Raw genomic sequence first — 22,234 nt, forward strand, 5'->3', positions numbered from 1 at the left:
GTGACTAAGCTGAAGTAGAGTGGGAACTGATGGCAATTAATATGAGTGGTTTTCTTGATATTATTATGTGTGTAATAATCAGTTATTTTAAGGTCATAGCCTATCACTTCCTTTGGCATTAGCACCTGGAGGGTTGAGATACATAACCACAGACATTCATATAGACCTGAGACCTACCCAGTGTGATCAACACAAGAAAGGACCTTAACTCCTACTCCTGTGACGTGAAAGAGGCTTTGGGTATCCTAATGCTACCCAACATTGGACTAAGGTGCATAGTCTGATAACCAAGATAAAATCAAACCAAAAAAGTAGATTCGCAAAGAGACAAGATATGGCAAAACCTGCCAATTTACAATCAAAAGTTCAATGACTACAGCAATGTATAGGATGTTAGAGATGCCATTCTCAGCTGGAAATGGTTGAAACTTGTGTGATTTTAGCTTGGGTAACTAAAACAGTGGACTTCATCTATCCTCCTTAGCACACAGACTGCCCTGAAAAACGTCATCGTTTTGGTAAGGGGAGACTTCTCAACAGAACTCACAGCATTTTAGCTCTAACACCAGCCTGTGACATGATTTTACAACTCTGTATTTTTCTTGCTCAAGTTATATCCTGCAAAGTTTTTAAGAGTGTCTTTTCTTTGTGACTCATTTTGAAGGCCACATGGTAGCAAGGCATCTAGACTTGTGGGCATTAGAATTACTGCCTTTTTAAATATATGCAATATATATGGTACCTGATAAATATAGTGAGAAACTATTGTTCTGTAACATAGCGTCATGAAGGGATGGGATTGGTGAATAAAGAAAATAAGCTCGTGCTAAGTTAATTTCTCACATATTTTCTCATACCTTTTGTCTTAGCCTTGATGGTATATAAATCCACCTTAACATGAGTTATGTTCATGATCCACTAATTTACAGAATGACCTAAAACTTAATGTATTCATTCAAAATCAAATAAACATAAAGAAGGTCAGTTCTCCATGCATTCCAGTCTCAGCTGCAGTCTGAGTAATCCAAAATGACTTATCTTTCCACTTCAACACCTCAGTGAGATTTTTTACATGATTTTTTTTTTTATTTACTTGCAAACAGAAGTTTAAATGTGTCAGGAAATCTAGCTCCAGCAGACTGTAGAGTTTTGAAGCAGCTGCATTTCTGCTTTTACCTCTTATGACACCTGCATTTTGGAACTTGCACAATAGCCAGATTGCTGGCTGCAGTGTGGGTGTGGAGAACACCTGGTCCAGCAGCAATCTCCTCTCTTCTTATGAAGAAGTCCTGAAAGCCAGACTTTTTCTTTATTCCCTCCCTCCTCCCCCTTGCACCCTCATTCTCTTCAAATTCTGCAAGATTTTTATTGCCATGACACATTATATAATGTCTACCTAGTACATACAGGAGATGAACACCCTTCTGGGTAAGTGCTTTGTAATATGAAGCCTATCAGCTATCTTCGCTTCTTCTATTATGGTTAACAAGATGCCTCAACTGATGAAGGGAAGTGTTTGGTAATTGTTTCTGTAATACCATCAATAAATGTCCTTTCATTATGTATGCCTCTGGTAGCAAAGAAAGGGACAAACTCTCAAAAGTCTTTCCTAATGTGTAAAATGTCTCAGCTCAGTTGACTGCCCATCAAAGGATTTGTTATTTCTCCTTTGGTTTCCAAATTTTATCTGCTTCCAAATTCAGTTCTCATTTGTTCTGCCACACTGTATTCAGATTGCCGTCTTCAGACAAGCAGCACAGGGTGGTGTGTGTGAGGAATCCAGTACAGTTTTCTACTTTGTTAAGACTGCATGCTTAAGAGGGGGGGAGCCGGAAAACACCTGAGATGTTCATGTCTAGCCCAAAACCCTGAACAGTTCTGCAGGAAAGTTTCATTAAACTACATTTTAACAGACAGGTGACAAATAATGCTGAGATCTTAATCCTTGCCTTTGTGCAAACCATGATCTAGAAAGTATCATTTAAATTAAGTTTAAAGTTTGTATTATATCAACTGACTTCATTGTAAATCTGAATATTCTTCCTCTGAAAAACAAGAGCATATTGAAGAAATCCTACTTTCTGCTGACTATAGAAGTTTTTTGTACCTAAAACTCCAAAGTCTGCAAAAAGAAGAGCAGAGACACCCAGATTAAAGGACACTTTGCAAATGTGGATTCAGCCTTCAACCCAAGATGTGCTATGTATCTCTAGACTTCTGCAAAGGGTATTTTTTGGTCTGGAAAAGGAAAAGACTTCCAAAATTTCACAAGTTCTTTTAAAAAGGTATTATATAGGGAAGCTCACATTCTTGACAGTGAAATTGACAATACAATGGAACTACTCTACAAAATCTGGATTGCTCCAAAATGTAATGTGACCATGCAGCAGAAAGTAGAGCTACTTCAACCACAAGTCTGGTTCCCATATCTTGTCCTTGTAGCAAACACAGCCTCCGATAAACAAGTGCACAAAAGTTATGAGTTCAGCTAACACACCAGAGAAGAGAGCAAGAGTGCTGAATATGAAAGAGATGCGAGGATAAAGTGGAAGGGGAAATAAAGTGCATCCTTTCTGAGATTCCATAAATTACTCTTTCACTCTCTAGAGCAATGGGAGGAGGATGTGAGATTGTCTGAAGCACAGAGCCTTTCAGTTGTTCCTCTTCTGCTCTCCATCTACATCTGGTCTTCATCAGTCTAGAACTGACTGTAGAGGTTCAGTATAACCCTACATGGCTTTTGTCTCTTCCTCTCCTCCCAGTAAAACTGAATAAACAGGAAAAAAATTGCAAAGCCTCTAGAATAAATAGTAAACGTAAGTGTGGAAGTTCAGATCTGGTACAGTCTTATAAACATTGCTACATTGCGCATTGAGCCCTTGGCCTTGTCCACATAGAATAATTCCACCGATATTACTAAGGTTTAGCCTTAGTAGTTCAGCTACTACAGTAAGGGTAGTTCAGCTGTTAGCTATAGGTGTGTAGTTTTTTTCTTTATAAATCTCTTATTGGGCTTTTCAGATACATTGAACCAAATTTCTGTCGTTCATATAAATGCACTATAATGCAGTGCCCCTTGGTTAAGACAGTGCAAACAGCTAATTGTTTAGCAAAAGCTCTTAGGCTGACCTGATCTTTGACACATACTGGCTTTCTGCTCACTGCAAAGGTGATTCAGCCACACCTTTGGCACTGTTAGTCTTCCATTTGGAGTGCTTTTTATTCGAAGTACCTTGATGTTGCATTAACCTTGGCTGATGCTATTGAAAAATGTATACTAAAATATATATACAATTGTGTATTTAAAAAACATATACACAGTTGTGTATTAAAAAAAAAAAAGGACCACTTTTATTTGGTGACATTGCAAATATCTCCTTATTAATAGAGCTTCAAAGTGGTGCACCAAAAAGTTCATGGAATGTTACAAAAGAAAGAAGAGGAAGAAAAAAAAAAGTCTTTCTGATGGTGGGAACCAAATTCCAACTTGATAAAAACGTTTGTTTTGTATTTGATCCACAGTTTCAAATACAAGTTACACTGGTATTAGTGTGTAAGTAAGAGGTCTACGACGGGTGAAGCAAAAGGGTTGCACTCTTTCATTCCTTCTGTCCTCCGATTCCCCTTGCCCCATGTTACTCATGTTCTCTCTCAGCATTTCCCTTGCATTACCGTTTCAGTTTTGAAAGCAGCATGCTGTAAAAGCTCACCCCAACTGACAAGATGCCCACATACATACAGCGTACAGTGCTACTCTACCGTGCTGCTGCTAGAGCAGAAAGAAGGCTGCCTCTTCACGCCAGACCTAATCCGAGTTCTCCTGATACACTGCTGCCAGACAATCCCAAAGATTTTTAGACTATAAACAGTTATTAAAACCAAAGTAAAATGAAAAGGTAACAGTAAGCTTTCCTGCAATAGTCTCAACACCCACCCACCCCCCCAAAAAAAACCCAAAACACCACCAACCAAACCCAACTCTGAAACCAAACATGCAGTACATTGTGCTTGATCAATCCCTCCTTTGTAGATGGGCTCCCACAGAGAGAGTCTGGAATTCAATCCTGGACAACCTGCGACCTCTTTTGGTCAGTTAACAAAATGACCAAAAGGACAAAAGGCTGAAAAGCCTTGATGCAGGCACTAGTCGGGACATTAAGCAAGGCTGATCTCTCTTCCAACACATCTTATCATTTCCCGAGGAAAAGTCTCTGTCTACTCTTGCACCACGTTCTTCAGACACAGAATCAGATTCTTTTTTGCCCTGCCAGGTACGATGCCTCTTTCAAGATGATATCTGAAAGGGATCATTACTGAATAAGGAACAGGGAAAACAAACCGAACTATCTAAAAAGACTGGATTTGTAACACGTGCAGTTTTCGAGATTCACAGTATCGTAGCCAGTATGTTGAGCGATAACATATATACTCAACTCTTCCACTTGAATTTAGACACATGAACAGCTGATGAATTATTGGAAGGTGAGCTTCAGTGTTAATGCTGAAGGGGTTGAAAACAGCAATGGTCTGGCTCATATCATTCCCACGGTGGAATATATTGGTACAAGTCAGTATCTGCAAGCATTATTGATTTTATTTTGCACGAGGAGTGGGCTCCTACAGCTGAAACACCAAATATGTCTACGCATTACACCTCACCATCCCCTTCTACGTTAGCTGGCAGGAGGGGCTCAGAAAGGATGGTCACAAATTTTGGCATTGCAGATTCAGATTTTCTCTGCCAATGTTAAGAGGGGGAGCAAAATACACCCAGCAGAAGGGGGTGGAATTGGCGGTGCCTGCGAGCAGAACACAAACACGTGCATTGTGCAGGACCGACAGAGGGTCTCGCTGCTGGGGTTCCTCACGTTTGGGGTGGGCTTTCCTACGTTTTTGAGGAGGTTGCAATGGAAACCGTTTTCTTCTGGGGGCAGGGAAAAAGTTTTAAGAGTTCAGAAAACACTTTAAAAAGGTAGTTAGCGGAGGCACATGCCCCAGGCTGAGGCACGACACGGCCCGAGCCCTGCGCTGCAGTGCAACGCCTGTGCAAAAGTGTCAAAGCCAGTGTGCGTGCGTGCGCGTGCATATACGTGTCCCATCCCCCGTCATCGTCGTCCCCTTCCCCACCTCCCTCGGAAACGTCGCTGTCATGTGCGCCGTAAACCCAAGGTACGTCCCGAACCTGCGTGTATGTGCGAGCGAAGGCACGGCTCCCCCACGCCGCGCAGAGGCGCGGGCGGGACCCTCAGCAGGGGCACCCCACGCCGGCTGGGCTCGCTGGGCTCGGCTGGGCTCGCCCTCCCCGCTGCCACGGAAACAGCCGCGAGCATCCAACACCCGCGGACACACGCACGCAGCGCTTTTTTTCCCCTGGAACAAAGGGCGCACGACATGCCCCTCTCCCCAGAGCCTCACCCCTCACAGCTGATTCCTAAGAAGTGCCCATAACCCCCCGGCACCGCCGCGCCCCCCGCACCGCCCCCGCGCCCCCCCCCCAGCCCTCCGTGACCGAAACCTGGATGCGGCGGGGGCCGGCGCTCCCCGGCCGCGCCGCGCCGCGCGTTATTCATGGCGCGGGGCGGGCCGCCGGCCGCCGCGCTATATAGGGCGGCCCGGGCGACACGACGAGACAGATGGGCGCAGAGTGGAGTGGAGGCGGACGGCAGGCGGCAAAGAGAATAAAAAGAAGGGAACCTTGCTTTCTTAATTTATTTTTTTCCTCCTCTTTTCCCCTGCTCCGCTCTTTCTCTTCCTTTCTTAAGCGTTTTTGGACCAAGTTTTCTTCAGACCGTCTGGGCTTGGTTTTTTGATTTTTTTTTTTTTATTTATTTACTTTTACGAATTCTTTTACGAATTTTTTTCTCCCCCTCAGTGTTGTATGTGGCAAAAAAAAGTCAGCGCCGAGCTGAGTGATTCAGGCGCTCTGCAGGGAGCAGTGGGGAGGGCGAAGGAAAAAGTTGCCTTTGTTGCAAGCGAGCTCTTGCAACCTTTTATGTGACTAAGCGCAGGCGGCTGCCGGGGGTCGGCGAGTGCGGGCTGCGCTGCCTGCCCGCGCTGCTCGGGCTCCTCTCCCGCAGCCCCCTCCCGCGTCGGGGCTGCGCGGGGGCGCTGCTGGCGCCCCCCCGCCGCGCTCCGCCGGTTGCCATGGTGCCGCGGCCCGGCGTGCTGTGGGCAGTGGCGGCGGCGGCGCTAGCGCTGCTGGGCCGGCGGGCGGCGGCGGCGCTGGCGGGGCCGGTGGTCCGCTGCGAGCCCTGCGACGCGCGGGCGCTGCAGCAGTGCAAGCCCCTGCAGCCGGACTGCGCCGAGAGGGTGCGGGAGCCGGGCTGCGGGTGCTGCCTCACCTGCGCCTTGCGGCCGGGGCAGCCCTGCGGCATCTACACGGAGCGCTGCGGGGCCGGGCTGAGCTGCCAGCCGCGGAGGGAGGAGGCACGGCCGCTGCAGGCGCTGCTGGAGGGCCGCGGGCTGTGCACCAACGGCACGGCGGGCGGCAGGCTGCGGGCCTTCCTGCTGCCGGGACCGCACGCTGCAGGTAAGAGGGCTGCGGGGGGTCGCCTGGCTGCGCGCCGCCTCCGCTCTTTCCTTGCCTTTTTTTGTTCTTTTTTTTTGTCTTTTTCTAACTTAAGTCAGCTGCACGCAGCAGGAAGGGGGGGATGGGGGGCGGGCTTGCTGCGGGCCGGGTTCTCCGGAAAGACCCCCCGCCGGCGGGGGCTGCTCCGGGCTCCGGCAGCCACGTAGCCCAGGCTGGGCTGTTTGTGGAGGGCGGCTCTCGCCCGGGGAATGGCAGATGTACCGCTCGCACCTTTGCTGTGTACACGTTTACTTTCTCCCACACCGACGCTATGAAGTAGCTCTTTGCAAAAGAGGCAGAGTTGCTCTTTTTAATTAAAAAAAATAAACATCGAGGGGGTGGGGAAGGGTTGCGCAGTGCGGGGGACTGCCAGGCCGGTGGGGGTGGGGGGAAGGGAGGTCTGTCCCCCGCGTTCCTGGAAAGAGAGTGCGAAAAAACTGGGGAGAGTGGGCTGAGCCCTGCGCTGCATCGTGGCTCGGTCAGGACAGCGCTAAGCACGGGGTGAGGGGAGCAACAAAAAAAAAGGAGTTAAATATTCCGCTGGCCCGGGAAGGTGGTTATTCCGAGCAAAGCGTTTGCACAGCAGTGTTTAAGAGGACGTTGGGTTTTTTTGCTTGCACTGCAAATCTTTGGTGAAACGAAGTTTTCCCGTACCTCTTACATGCCTTGTAAATGAGACGTTCACAGAGCGGGTTTGGTTTTGTTTGAAGAGGAAGGGACAGCTGGAAAAAGTTCTGTTAGCGTGCGCGTTTGGAAACTTAAGACAGGGAAACTTGGGATACAGATCAAGAAAGCACAGTCCCTCTGTGCAAACATTTCATTAAACTGTTTGCTAACCAACAGCAAGTATGTTAACATTTATTTAATAGAAAAGTGTCAGAAGGCTTTCCACTGTTTGCATTTTTCAAAAGCCAGGAGTTTTTCAGCTGGGTTGCAGACTCCCTGGCTGGCTGCTCCTCAGCTGAGGAAGTGGCACGGGTGCTGCGGGGAGCAGAGCTGCCTTACCATCAGTATGTATGTGCTGCTCTCACGGTGTGCCTTACCATGGGGATTCACGTGCTGCTCCCAAGCAGTGACCGTTTGAATGAGAGTTCAGAGGTACTCGCTGAAGTTCTGAATCCCATTGGAACGTGGAGCAGCTTCCGTCATCACATTAACTTGGCTCTGCATAGCCATCCTTCCCATGAATTGGGAACGAGGGGTGTCTCTTCCGGATTTGGGGGTTGGTGTTGTTTGGGGTGGGGGGTGGGTAGCGCTTGCAGTGGCTGTTATAGAAGGGAAAGGGGAAGGCAGAGCTGTACTTGGCTGGAAACCTCTCCATTTTCAGCCTAAATAGTCAAAATGCTGTTCTCGTTTCTGCATTCTTGGCTGAGGGAGAACTCCAGTTATGAAATCAGTAGGAACTCTTGACTCCTTAAAAAGCACAAAGTAGGAACCTTACAGTTCACGTTCAAGGGGTGAAGGCTGCAAACCTGGGGTACCAGAAGGATGTGCGCTGAAGCAGTGTGACATGTAGTGCCCACCTCCACGTGGGGACTGCTCCACTTCCAGCTCTAAATCCAGTGCTCCCGGGTAGGCACGTTCCCCGAGCAGATTCCCACCATCTCCCTCACACACAGCCAGGGCTGGCATCACATGCTATGCTTGTCATTCCTAGTTTACAGAAATTGCTAGAAGTCGGTATGGGGTGGGGTATGTTACCTCTTAACAACCACCCTAGCAGGCCACTGACTTACTTTCCAGTTCAGGATTTTTGTGGACATGAAAGTGTTAAGTAGGAGTAGTGTGCATGTGCAACCCTTCTGATCTCTTTTTTTTTTTTTTTTTTTTTTTTTTTTTTTTTAAGAAAGCAAGTAATTCTGGTAGTAGATTTGTTTCTGTTACCAGGGTGTAAATCTAAGACAGCACCAAGTCTGGTGAAACTGACTTAATCAAATATGCTTTACAGTTTAAAATGTAGCATTACCACTGTTCCAAATTGAAGAGTAAGAAGTGCTATTGAAACGTGATGGCCTATTTAAACTGAAATGACCAGCCTGGTAATTAATGCATTTCAAGAATATTTTCTCCTTATTTTTGGTAGAGGAGGCTAACTGATGAACTGGGCTGATTGCAGAAAACATAGTAGGCGTAGGAGACTTAGGATACTCAAGTTTATAACATTTTATTGTGTCATTTCTTGCAAACTTCATTGAGAATGTGGGAAAAAAAATACCACTGTTTAAAAACAGGACATTAAACCACCAAAAATATGTTCAGATACCACTGAGAGTCTGAGTTAAACCCACAAAAGCCAGGAAATTTAGACTTATGACTTAAACTTCCTTAATTCACTTGCACTGGGAGTTGGATTTTCCTGGTCAAATTATGTCTATTGCCAGCAGTGGCTACACTAAAACCACTGGTACCAAGATGTTAGGTTGGATCCTTTCTCAGTGTTCCTCTTCTGGACCTGTGTATTGGCAGTGCCACTGTAATGCTTATGTTGAAGTATTTAGACTCAATGGGCTACGTGATCATGGGCTTGCAGGTTTAGCACTGAAATTCTTCTCTTTTGTGTTTTTTCAGTGAGCTATCAAGTATAACTTTAATACAGATTTCCAGGATGTTCCTTGCACATCAGTTATCATTATGCACTTGCAATATGATTTCTTTAAAACAAACAAACAAAAAAAAAAAGGTGGCCAGCAGCCAAGGCAGCAGCTAGTGGGACTTGGCTACTTTGCTGATAGGAGTATCCAAACTTGAAAAATTCCCTGGAGGAAATGTAGACAGTTACAGTTACACTGCAGGAGTCTCTGAAGAGGGAGAAATGCAGTGTAGACAAATACCTCGGAAGGTATGGGAACACTGGGCTTACGCAGTATTTTGGAAAAATGTTCTTCTCCTGTATTTTTGTGGATGGCAATTTAAAGAGAAAATATTTTTTGAAGCTTGTGATGAAAGCCAATGTTTGTCCTGTGACACCATTACAGAATGAATGGCATTTTTCTGGCCACTACCTTTAAAATTTATTTTGTACACTTAGAAATGTTTCTGATTTTAATAGCAGAAGAATGAAAACATGCTGGGTGGTATTTTTTTCTTTTTTTTTCTTTCCTGTTCTGTATATTGGATAAAATTAAGAAAGAAAGAGTGGTAAAAATAGGCAGCTAAAGCCATGACACTCAGTGTGGTAGAATTATGGTATTAATGCCTCTTTTAAAAAATAAAATAAAATTACCATGCTGGGGAAGAGAGAGTTGCACGACAGCCCATAAGTCACCCAGGCCAGCTGTGTTTATCTGAAGTGGGTTAAACCAGCTGTGGGTCAGCAGCCGCAGAAGGGGTAGGTCCACGGCCCAGGGAGGGGGATGCTGTGCAGACCTTGCCCCTCCTGTTGCCAGACAGGACTTCAGGGGGCACCGGACAGTGGGTCCACAACCCCAGACGGTGGGCTTGCAGTAGGTGGAGGTTAGCTAATGGTCAGGTGCTGGGCAGCTGGCACGGACGGTGCGGTGGGGCACCTTGTGAGGCTGCCGGGAGCAAGGGGATGCTTCAGTTATAGAAGTCCTGACTTGGCAACAAAGGTGCTAATGCATGCAGAATGCAAAGTTGTTAAATCTTTTTCTATATTGCTATCTTGTAAACAGAAAATTAGGCACATAGGCTAATCTAGTGGCTTGTTGCCCCTCCAGATGCAGCTGGCAGCTGATTAATGTTGTTTCTCCACTGCATTTGTTCTTCTTGAAGGAAATTCCAGTGATTCAGAAGAAGACGACCAGAGTACCAGCAGCACAGAAAATCAGGCCATCCCAAACTCTCACAGGGTGCCAGATTCCAAATCTCATCCACCACACATCAAAATAGATATCATCAGGAAAGTGCAAGCCAAAAATACACAGCGCTATAAAGTGGAATATGATTCGCAGAGTACAGATACACTGAATTTCTCTTCTGAATCCAAACAAGAGACTGAATATGTAAGTACTTTAGTAAAGGGAAAGGCATTTCCCAGCATGTGTGTGTTCATGCGTGTGTGTATATGTGTATGTTGTGCATATGACATTAAGTAAGTAAATGGTGGTAACTGCTGCAGCCATTTAGGGCATTCTGGCTGTTTAACTGGTAAAACTATTGGATCTGCCAATGCAGACAATTGGCAGACTGAGCAGATGATGTTCAGAAAGCATGGGGCCTAATGCAATTGATAAAATTATGATTTTCACAAAGTCACTTCTTGGAGATTGAAAGTTCTTGTTCCCCCCTGTAATTACCACATGTTTTTGCAAATGGACTTGGGTCAGGTTTGATACCATCATCAAATTTGGTTGGAAGCAGCATTACTGGGTTGCAATAGTGTAGTGGCTCATGCTCCACGGCGCAAATCAAGGGAGGTGAACTTAGGGTTGAGAATTAGGATCTTGACTGATCAGTCGTTGTTTGTATGATGTGCTGAACACCACATCCACTTGCATCTGTCAGTTGGTACCACTGCTGAAATGTAAAGGCTCACAGGCACAGGAGCTGCCGTTGCTTCCTACTTGCCCAGTGGATCTGCAGGGCAGCTGGAGTGTGGTGAATATGAGGGGAGAATAATTCCTCTTCATGGACGTCCTGGCTGATAACACAGATAATCCTTGTGTCTGTGCTAGGTGGCCTGAAAAATTTGTCTGGATGTACTTTGGCATTTCATCATAATGGTTGTGGTGAAACCAGACATGGCTTCCCGTCTGCAAAAGGAAGTTTTAAAACCTGTATAAGGTGGAGAGCTGTGTCTGAAGAGACTGTGGCCTCCAAGTTAACACAGCAAGGGTGGTAATGCTGCATGTTCAGTTTCACTGATGTCCAGCCATCTAGTAAAAACACTTCAGTATCTGCCTTCTCGCGCATCCTCCTCCCAAAAATGTGAAGTAAACTGCCTACGGTACAGTAAAAGAATGAACTTTGGTAGCTCTGAGGAAAAATAAGGTCCTGCTTTTAACTAGGATAAATGTTTTATTTATGTGGTAGTTGGGCCCTGCAAACAAAGGCGCACCAACTTACCAAGGCTGCTGGTGTCTGCAAGAACCAGAAATAAGTCCATCGGGGACAGATGCCTTTGACACCAAATGACCTTCTAGCTGTGTCTGCATGTTAGTTTCTGATACTGATGTCTCTGACTTTGGAAGCCTGCTTCAAAATAATAATTAAAAAAAAGCCATTGATCTTTTGTCAGTCTTTTTGTAGGCCTAAACTGGGGACCAAATCTTTGCATGTGTGGGATTTGTGGTCAGCATGTCTGGGCAGTTTCTTTTTCTCTCTCTTTTTTTTTTTTTTTTTTGTTTTTTTCTGCTAAGGAACTGCCAATAAGAGCAGCAATTTACAGTGCATGTTTTGAGCGTGTGAGATTGATACTGAGAGAAAACATATGAAAGCAGCAGTGAAGGTCTTTGTTAACCAAAAAAATCAGTCTTAAACTCCAGTATAGCTGTAGAGTCTGTATGTTTTCAGAGACATGAAGGGCACTTTACATGAGCAAACTATTACAATTACCACTTGAAAGTATATATGTCATTACTTCATCAATTAAAAATTGCACCAAATGAGTCTTTGTGTTGATACAGCACCTTAAACATTTTAAACCCGTACAGCCATGCAAAGGAATTTTTTCGGGTCTCTGCTGAAGAAGTGGCCTGGTGAACCTAGTCAGCAGTGTGCCGAGACAGGGAATCCTGATCCCACTGCTGACACTGACTGCCTTCTTGGCCTCTGGCAAAACGTGAACTTCGCTCCTGGTTTTCTGACTGCAAAGTGGGGCTTGTGATGCTTTACTCCCTACCCTAAAGGGCTGCAGTGAGAAATAATTAGTTGGTGTTTGAGAAATGCTCTTAAAAGTGCTTCTGGAAGTTCTTTTTGGCTCATTGTCCTAAAGCTAAACCTCTACATTATTGTCAGCCCTTTGTAGATGGAGAAAGCGAAGCAAAAAGTGACATCTGATGAGACTGTTGTGTGCAGCCGTTCCTGTGTGTGGCCACATCCCTTTGGTCCAGTTGAAACTGGGAATTGTCCAAAGTTGCAATATTTTTACATATACATTAAACCAAACTACTTGTTCTCAGTTAAATTCATTTCATTTAGGCTTTTAAATCCAGCAGAACCACAAAAATAAAATGGTATTAGGGAAAACCTACCACGTGGTGTATTTCCAGTTGCTTGCCTACCTTTGTTTCCTGCTTGGTACAAGGGCAGCTTTTCCAAACCTGTTATATGTGACTGATTTACATACTGGTTAAGCCTTGCCGTAGGTATATGTGGCTGTGAGTTCAACTGGAAATGCCAGCCTGCCTCAGCGTAGCATAGGGCCTACAGTGTTTAGAAATAGGTTTATCCTGAATAAAGCAGAAAGACCATCTGTGAATGGTCCATCTTTTGACGTATTGAGCCATCTCTTTGTTTTAATGGACTTGCTTGGGTTTGTGCTTTTTGTCCTTTAAAGATTTATTAACTCTAGTGCAAAAGATGGTATTTGGGGAATGAAGTTTCACCTGTGTTTTCTAAAATGTGTTCATTAACAGGGTCCCTGTCGTAGAGAAATGGAAGACACTTTAAACCACCTAAAGATCCTGAATGTCTTGAGTCCCAGGGGCTTTCATATTCCAAATTGTGACAAGAAAGGGTTCTACAAGAAAAAGCAAGTAAGTACAGAGTCTTGATCACTTCAGTGAACGCACTTCACCTTTACTGCATCTTTCCTGAAGAATCTTTCCAGTAAGGTGTATTATGTATCATTTTACAGAGGAACTGGTTCACTTCCAGTTTTAGGACCTGATCCCACAGTGATGAACCTTGTCAAGTGGGGACAGTGTTTTTATTTTCTGTTGGTCATGACAACAGATTCATTTGAGAAACTTCATACCTAATCACACATGGGTTGGCGGGTGTCCTATATACTAATGCCCTTTGGTTTAAAAAAAGCAGTGCCTCTGTAATAACCCACAGAGCTAATGTTGCAATCACCATATGACTGCAATAGATCAATGCTTTGAATTGTAAATAGCTGCTTGAGATTTCCTAGAAAAACTGCACTGGATCATATTACAAAAGGGAACTTGAGAAAGGTATGTATCTGTCCTTCATGTGCTACACAGATTGCTTCCAAAATCCAAGTCATGTTATCGTGAAAGCGATACATCTAGTAGCTACTCCACAATGAATATGGCTTCTCAGCTCTCTTTGGTTCTGGGATTGTGACCTTTCTTGACAAATGCAGACCTAAACTGCTGGTATTTATGCTTCAGTTGTGTAAGGTTGAGCTATGGGCAGCATTCTCCATTCAGTGCTGCCCTTGGAGCTCGTTCAGTAACTTGGGGAAGTGCAAGACGTGCCAGGTTCTTTGCTTGGTGTGCACATCCCATCTCATTCCAGTGTTTATTTCATGACCTACCTCCAAGTGTGTTTCTTGGTATAACTCCAAAATTTCCTGAATTCAGGGATTTCTTTTAAGATTTTCCTCAAGTCCAGACCCTCTGTAAGGACAGATTTTTTTTGTGGACCATTTTATCTCTCCCATTTGGGTTTACACGAGTCAGCCTCTCTGTCCCTGGTAACCAAAGGAGCAACTGACTCTGTTACTAGCTGATACGGTTTGTTGGTTGGAAGCAAGAGGCCAACCTCCAACCAGGCAACCTTATTTTAGGAATGCTATTTCTCCATTTTTTGGCTTCCAACTTTCTTAGGAACAGTCTTTCCCTTTTGGATATTCCCTGGAGCTCTGTGTTAAGCTGGCAGTGTCAGGTGGGGTGTTTGCAATAGGGGTGAGGTTTCCAGCCTTCCTTTCTGCCATCAGCTGAGTGTTAACTGTGCTGTTTGACCTTTGGTTCATGCTGCTGATCTTGCCAACTTTTCCTTGATCAGGTGGTCGCAACTCCTGAACAGGAACAGAGTTTCTTTTTGTTGTCTGGAGTTTTGAGAAGCTGGTGTCATTCATGTCCTGCCATGTGTAAAATAGCAGAGAGCAATGCTTGCATCTTGGTCTGTGTTTGTTCAGAAAATACATCTTGATTGCTACGTTGAGTGAGGCTAGGGCTGTGTTCTGTGCCTTAAAAGCATTTGCTTAGCTGCTGTGTAACAGCACGTCATTTAACTGTGTTCAAGGCACACAAGTGTACTGTAGTCCTTCCTTAGGTATTACAGAAGGCTGCAGATTGGTATTTACTTTGTTCAGTAGATCTTTCTTTCATCTGTCTTCAGACTCTGAGGTTTTTGCTTCGTCAGCAAAAAGGTGGTGGTTTGCACGTGGTCTCTGGCATGTGTATGTAGTAAATCAGATCCACAGTAAGCATGTATTAAAGTGCCTTCCTTTAAAGGATGACTGTACTTTAAAGTGCAGTCAGTTCTGCCACTGAGGCAGAAAAAAGGAAATACAGAGGTGGCGGGAGGGAGAAAGAAAGGTAATACACTTACTTAGTCTTTGTACCTGGAAGTTGATTTACGAGAGTAAGGTGTTGGTACAGAGAAAAGACACGCTTCTGCCCTCTGTGTAGTCTGTGCTGCCAGGAGACTTTCAAACTGCTTTAGGAAAGCTTCCTGCGCTTATGTGCAGCAGCCCATCCAGTCAGCAAACACAGGATGAAGGGGCACTTTCATACCTGGCCAGCCTTGTCAAGCGTTGTGCCAGTTCACACAGGTCTGGTAGTTTCAGTGGTAGTCTGAGACAACTTGGGAGCTTGTAGGAGATGCCCACAAATGGAGCCTGTATGAGTAAATATTGTACATGAAATGCAGTTGGAGTGCTTCTGTAAATGAACTTCAGTCAACCCTAGGGGCAGGCCTTCACAGGTAGGGCTTACAGAGACAGGCTGCTTCTCACACGAATAAAATACAAACGAGAAATAATGTATTTGAGTTGCCCTCGTAGAATTAACTCCTAGAAAAAAGTATCAGTTTGAGAAGTGAGGAGTCCTGTCCAGACTGAATTCACTGTCCACAAGGCAATGCAACAAATATGTTTGGTTTTCTTTTTGGAGCATCAGCGTGTAGGTCCGATATTTTCGGCATGGTGAGCAGGTCTCTAATCTCATTAACAGAATGCTAGCGTATTTTACTAATTTCCTTCATTGCTATTATAAGCAGCATTCAATCTGTAATTCAGTTATATTCTGTTATGACAACAAAATTTGGAATAACAAGTTAGGAAATAGACAGTAAATCCATCAAAGGCATGTGAGCTAGGCATTTTTAATTCTGGAAGCAGCTGCCATAACCACTGCCTGGGATAACATAGATAGGTGTGTGACAGCAGGAATCTGATAAATTATGATCACCCTGGAAACCATTAAAACTCTTTCAGGAGGCGCTTCACATATTAGTATATTCTGCCTTCCTAGTCACCTACTCTTCCCATCAAGTTGGAAGCAGTCATTTTCCAAGACATTTGTGGATATCTAGAAATTGACTTTTCAGGAACAACTGTAGGAAGTAATTTGCGTATGTGAAACAATTTTAAGAACTTTAAATTTGTCAGGATATAATGTGAGAAATACTTCACACCTTGTGTTTATATATCAACTTCTTTCAAATCAGACCCATTAAAATACAGAATTGTCTTAATAACATGTGCAAGGTTGTACTATATAACTGTGGTATATAGGTATATTTATGTGAAGTAGATTGATAGAGGCATGTTTCTGCTTCAAACATAGGAAAAAAAAAGGTTTTGATGAAATTAGAATTATTATATGGGGAAATTACCAGAATTGCTCCATATTTGTGTACCAGAGCTAGATACTCACCTAAATGTGAGCTGGCATCTTTCCACTGAAAACAGAGCTGGGCTTGGTGAGAGCCAAAACGGCCCGCGGTATATGTCAGTACTGTCTGCAGTCTGTTCCGGGAGACCACAGTTGTAGCTCCACGGAGACCTCTGGGCTGACCGGGAATTCAATGGGATACCATATGCTTTGCTGTGCCCCACAAATGCCTCTGCGGCACTTCTTTGTGGAAGGGAGAGGGGCAGGTGGCATGGAAGCTGGCAGCTGGTGTTCCTATCAGAAGTAATTAATGGCTCTACTGCTTGGGCAGTTTTCCAGCTTTTTTGGATTTCTGAAGTTATACGGAAGAGCTGGGCACAGCCTTAAAATATATGTGGAGTACAAAATGCAGAAGAGCAGATTATATATATATAAATATATCTGGTTTTTTCCCATATGAGCTGCCCACAGCTGCTGTAGGGCAAGCTAGCTGCTTCACAATAGGAGCATCATTTTTGAATTGGAAGTGGTTTACTATGGGCAGCATGGCTGAGCAGGTAGTACACTATTGCAGATTGGAAAAGGTAAATTGTTTCCTCACTGAGTGTTATTTCAGCTGTAGAACAATCTAAGGGTTTTGTTTTCCAAATGTGTCGTCAAGAGGAATCAAAATAATATTAGTAGTAGGGAAGGTGTTCTTGAAGTCTTAACTTCATGTTGTAGCTTATTCCAAAAATTGATTATGCAACTTTAAAAAGCAATCAAAACCTCCACCAACATGAGATAACTTTAATTGATCATTTGTTTTGAGAGTGATGCAAGCCTATGAATCAGCAAGATTGTGTAACATACTTCTAAAAGGGGAGGCTGTGTTACTATTATTAGCAGAAGTGTAGTTTCACTGCCGGAGCACCAGGCTGGCAGCCAGAAGCCCTGTGCTCTAATTCAGGCTCCATCTGTGCCTGATCTCTTAGGAAAAACAACTCAAGAACTACTGCCTCAGTTTCCTTTTATGTAAAATCTAAGTTGTGCAAAGGCTGCTGTTCATGAATTCCTCAGTTTTGAGCATGAAGAAATTAAGGCACTAAATGTTAATGCCACTTAAGCTAGAGTCCAGTCCAGTTGCCACCAAACTTGACAGAAGACTTCTCGCTGATGTCACTGGACTTTGAGCAGCCATTCTCAGAAATCCTGGAGAGTAACACGCAAGCCCTAGTCAGGCTTTTCAGACAATAAATGTAAGTTGTAAAACTTAACATTTAGTACAGAAAACCAGCCAAACAGGTAACTAGAACTCAAATGCAGCTAACCACGTAGTTTAGCAAATTATTAATGTGGCTGTTCTCTTCGTAGGTTTGAACTTCTTCACCCTCTCCTAAAAATAGGCTGATATATACTCTTAAGTTTGATCTTGTCATCCTGCTGCCGTCCATTTACATAGGGCTAGTGCAGAAGGACTGCAAATGCCGCGGAGGCACTGTATTATTTCTGCATGGGGTTTGTTACTCAAATATATCACAAGGATAGATTAATTTGCCATTACGGTGATTAGCATTATTTCATTTACTCTAAAATAAACAAGACGGAAAGTTGTTCAGAAATGTGTGTCTAATGTGTGATCTGCTCCCATCACTCTTGCAAGTTTCTAGTGAAGGCAGTCTACCCTATTCTGTGCTGCCACTAATGAGTTGGCTCGGGGGCCAATGTGCTGGTGCAGGCTGTCCCAGGAGTGACACGTATTCACAGTTCTGTCTCAAATAGCACCCTTTCACCCGGGGTCCTGAACTAGACATGGAAAGGGTCAGCCCACTTTGGGCAGCGTGTGAAGCCCAACCCATACTTGATGTTTCTTTGTGTACTTGCACAGGGAAAAGACACTTGGCTTTGTGAGCCGCTGCCATACACCCACATGGGAGATGGGGACACAACTGTTAGACTCTAGAGAACAAGCAGTTGAGTGGTAGCGGCAAAATTTACCTGACTTGTACCAGCCTGAACCTCTGAAATACTTGAATTGCTGTGAGTGTGATCTCAGAGGCAGCATTTGTTGTGCTTGCACGATAGCCTTTACAGTGCTGAGGGCCCTAAGTGCCTTCAGTCTAGCCTGTCTCCCTTCATGCTGGTGACGCAACAGCTGAAACCTCAGTCTTTGGAATGGTAGGTGTCTTTGTGTCACAGCCTTCTTTGTAAGTCTGTCCTGACTGAACAGCTGTGTCTGTTAACATTTGGAGCAAATCCTGTATCACCAGATCTCAAAACCTGAGCTGACATGAGGGCTGTGTCTTGGCAGTGAGGTTGACCATGGCATACCTAGTGAGGTAATCTCTGTTCTGGGGACACATGTCTTCCAACTGGGTGCAAGCCTTGCAGGTCCCAGGGGTTCACAGTATGTAACTGCCCAGGGTTGCATACTGAGTGCAGCCTGCAGCATGTCATCTCCTTTAGTTTTTACCATTCTTGGTTCCTTGGGGAGAGCATGATTTACTTAGTACCTGCTAGAATTTATAATACGTTTTACTGCATTGCTCTTTCTGAAGAGGTTTAGTGTCGTTGCCTGTCGTAGCTTCAGGTTGGTCAGCATTGCTGGCAGATTCCACCAGGCAACTTCTAAAGCTGACATAGGTTATAGACTAGTATATAAGCAACCTTATTTATCAGAAAATACACATGTAAAGTTCTAGTACACCTAGCAGTTGTTAAAGTGATAACTCCATTACAGAAGGATTATGTATCTGTTAGTGTCAACTACATTACGGAAACTCCTCCAGCAGACAGATGCAAGCCCAGGGTATTTATTGCTGCAATGGCTGTCTTTGCCAGACCTGTGCTTTAGTGTAGAACAGATCTGTTAACTTTATTTTCCAAAGATGGGTCCTGGTTGTCAGCCCCTACTGTTGCAGGTGGTCCCAGTATTCAAAGGGGGCAACTGTGCTGCCTGATATAACGGGGAGTAGTTCATGAGGCTGTTTCCTGGTAGTTCTCAGAGCAATTATATAATGGAATAATTAGACCCAAAGGGGTTGATAGGCAGAGAAGGTAAGCCTTAATTGTAGTACATTGTAGTGGTAATAAACATTCTGTTTGATTCTGGATATGGCCAGGATATGGAAGTACAGCCATCAAATGAGCAGGAATCCCTGCTACATAACACTCAAGAGCGGAGAAAAGAAAAATAATGCTGACTGGGTCTCCTATTCCGTTTCAGTGTCGCCCATCCAAAGGCCGGAAGAGAGGTTACTGCTGGTGTGTGGATAAATACGGACAGCCGCTTCCCGGGTATGATGGCAAGGGAAAAGGAGATGTCCACTGCTATAACTTGGAAAGCAAATGAGGTCTGAGTGCCAGCTCTTCTGGCATCTGTGCGTGGCTGCTGGACCTCGCAGAGACCTTGGAGGGGCTGGGCAAACACTGTGGACTGCATTGGCGCGTGGAGTAAGGAGCTCTGCCTTCGGTGGCAGATAGGGAGTTGCAGCCTCTGTGGATGCTGCTGCAGCTGCACCCTGCCACCGACTTGTGTCGGGCTTCCTATAGCATGTGTAGGGAGCTCTGAATTCCCACGTAAACCTGCACTATTGATACCCAGAGAGAGAAAAACAAAAGGCACTTCAGAATGGATTCAGGGAGTCTCCACTGACTTTTTAAAGAACGGCCTGTGACCAATTTGATCCCGAAAGATACTGTTTTGTTTTCTTATTTTAAAGAATTTATAGATTGTAAGCTTGTAAAGGTATTAAAGAAAAAAAAAAAACAAACAAGAAAAAACCCACAAGAATTTAAAAGTTAAGCTTTTTTTACAGGTCTGACGGGAAACTTATCTTCACGGGTAAAAGTTTTATAAAAATCTCAAAGAACTTTTTAAAGAAACTTATTTCTAAAATAAAGACATGGCTATTTTTTCTGTAAAATATATTATGAATATTCTGTTAGTCTGTATTTAATATAATTGTTTTTTAATAAACTATTTAAATGTAACATGTGAATACCAAATACTACACAATAATTCTAGTGTATACTTCTGTATGCCAAGAAAAAGTAAGGGTATGGAATGATTTACAAATATGTATAGATCCATATGCATACACACTGACCTATTCTAGGCAACGGAAATGAATTTGTGGAGTGAAGGAGGTGTTTTCAGGAGAGATTAAGTTTTGTTATTGGAAATAACTGCAGTTGCCCAAGATAATTCTTTTTCTTATTTTTAATTATTTTATTGGTATTCCTAATGTACCTATCACTGAATTATGCCACTGGAAAGGATAACAGTTGCACTGAAGCTCTCAGTAAAGTATTTTTCTGTCTGTCCTTCGCTTCAGTTTGTGCAACAGGGCTTAACATTTCCTCCATTTCCTGCTCACACTAATATAGAATAACCGTGGACAAAAAATTGCCAATACAGTACCACCCTTTCTATTTGCTTATTTATTTTGAAAAACTGTACGTCTTCTGTGTTGTCATGGTACACTCTACCAAAGCACATATTCTGTATGAGGAACCCCTGTTTAAAACTATGCCGATGAGCATGGGGGGGATCATGGACCGGGGTGTCGAGACCCACGCACTTCATTTATGCTCTACACAATTGTTGCTTGTGTTGACTTTGGTAGAAATTATTTGCCTGCATCTAAGCATAGAACAAGAACCATTGGGTTTAAATATTTAAACCATCTGCCATGGTGTTATAGATGTCCTTTTAATTAGAAGTGATACGGTTTTGTTCTGGTATGCGATGCTTTCACATAAGGAAGACTTTGGCAAGTCTGTTTTTGGAGGCTGATTGTTTACTGAACTTCATGACAAATTCTGTATGATGATGAAATGTGGATAAGGAAAAGTGGCCTGTGAAATGTAACATCTCTCTGAAAAGTAATGCCATATTTTGTATATGTATTTATTTATATATTTTATATAAATATTTTATATATTTATATAAATATATAATATATTCTTATATGTGTCACTATAAATGTTTGATGTCACTGTAGCAAAAAGAAGCCATCAGCACTGTAATTTGCTGTTGGGGTGGGGGCTCTGTGGAGACTGGGGGCAGTCAGTGGGTTTGCAGCTGGTGGGGCCGGGGAGGGGACACCACCATGGGGCTGAGGAGCCTGTGCCTATCCTGCCCCATGGATTCCAGCCACCCTCCTGCCTGCCGGCAAATGGCTTGGAACTCTTGGCGTGGAAGGGTTTGGCTATGCGGCTTGCCGGCATAGAGGCAGCCGATGGCCATAAATCAGATGATGAAAGCCTTACCATGAAATGTATGAGCTGAGTGGCCCTCTGTGCATTTTGCACATCTTCCTGATTTCTATCTAATGAGTTCGAATCATTGTTAAAACTGAAATTATTTAACCTTAGAGTAAGAAAAAGTAGTATACGTGAAGTGATGCTGACTCCAGGCTAATGCAGATTTGCTGACAGATGGTTACAGAAAGCTTTGTGAGGTGAAGATTTATTGCAACATTTTTACTGCTAATGCAAATGTAATGCCTGCAAAGATTTGTTGGCAAAAAAATAAAATGCTGGGCTTTTTTTTTTTTTTTTTTAAGTTGTAAACCAGTTCCTTTCAAATACTTTCACACAGGGAATAAAGTTATATATACAGCAGTATTTTGGCATGTAACCATAGATAAGAAAATAAGGGTTGGATTCATGAAAATGAGTATTTTGCTTTTTTTTAATTGCTATCTCGTGAGCCTTGTGGGGAAAAGAAAAAAAAAAAAAAAAAAGCTTCTTGCCAAAAAAGATAGATGGCTGCCTTGCAAGCCACATTTTGCCAGTAAGCAGAAATGTTTTAACAGGCTGTGGCAGTATTTCTGATTAGTATATTTTGTCAAGTTTTTAAGCTTTTTATGTTTTGCCCTACCATTAAAACCAAATAAATACAGGAGAAGCTGGGTAGTAAAGGTGCTTAAGTGATACTAAATTCTCTGATTTCTGCAGTACACCAACTTTA

At 43.6% G+C, this 22,234-nt stretch overlaps 1 protein-coding gene across 1 annotated transcript; it reads left to right on the plus strand.

Moving 5' to 3' along the window:
* The first annotated feature begins 5,621 nt into the window (after nucleotides 1-5,621).
* Nucleotides 5,622-21,824, plus strand: IGFBP3 (insulin like growth factor binding protein 3). Its single transcript, XM_056337148.1, has 4 exons — nucleotides 5,622-6,529; nucleotides 10,301-10,530; nucleotides 13,105-13,224; nucleotides 19,484-21,824. The coding sequence occupies exons 1-4, from the start codon at nucleotides 6,145-6,147 to the stop codon at nucleotides 19,607-19,609; spliced, it is 861 nt and encodes a 286-aa protein (XP_056193123.1). The 5' UTR covers nucleotides 5,622-6,144; the 3' UTR covers nucleotides 19,610-21,824.
* Nucleotides 21,825-22,234: the final 410 nt, after the last annotated feature.

This window comes from Falco biarmicus, chromosome 4 (assembly GCF_023638135.1).
Source record: "Falco biarmicus isolate bFalBia1 chromosome 4, bFalBia1.pri, whole genome shotgun sequence".
Classification (NCBI taxonomy): Eukaryota; Metazoa; Chordata; class Aves; order Falconiformes; family Falconidae; genus Falco; species Falco biarmicus.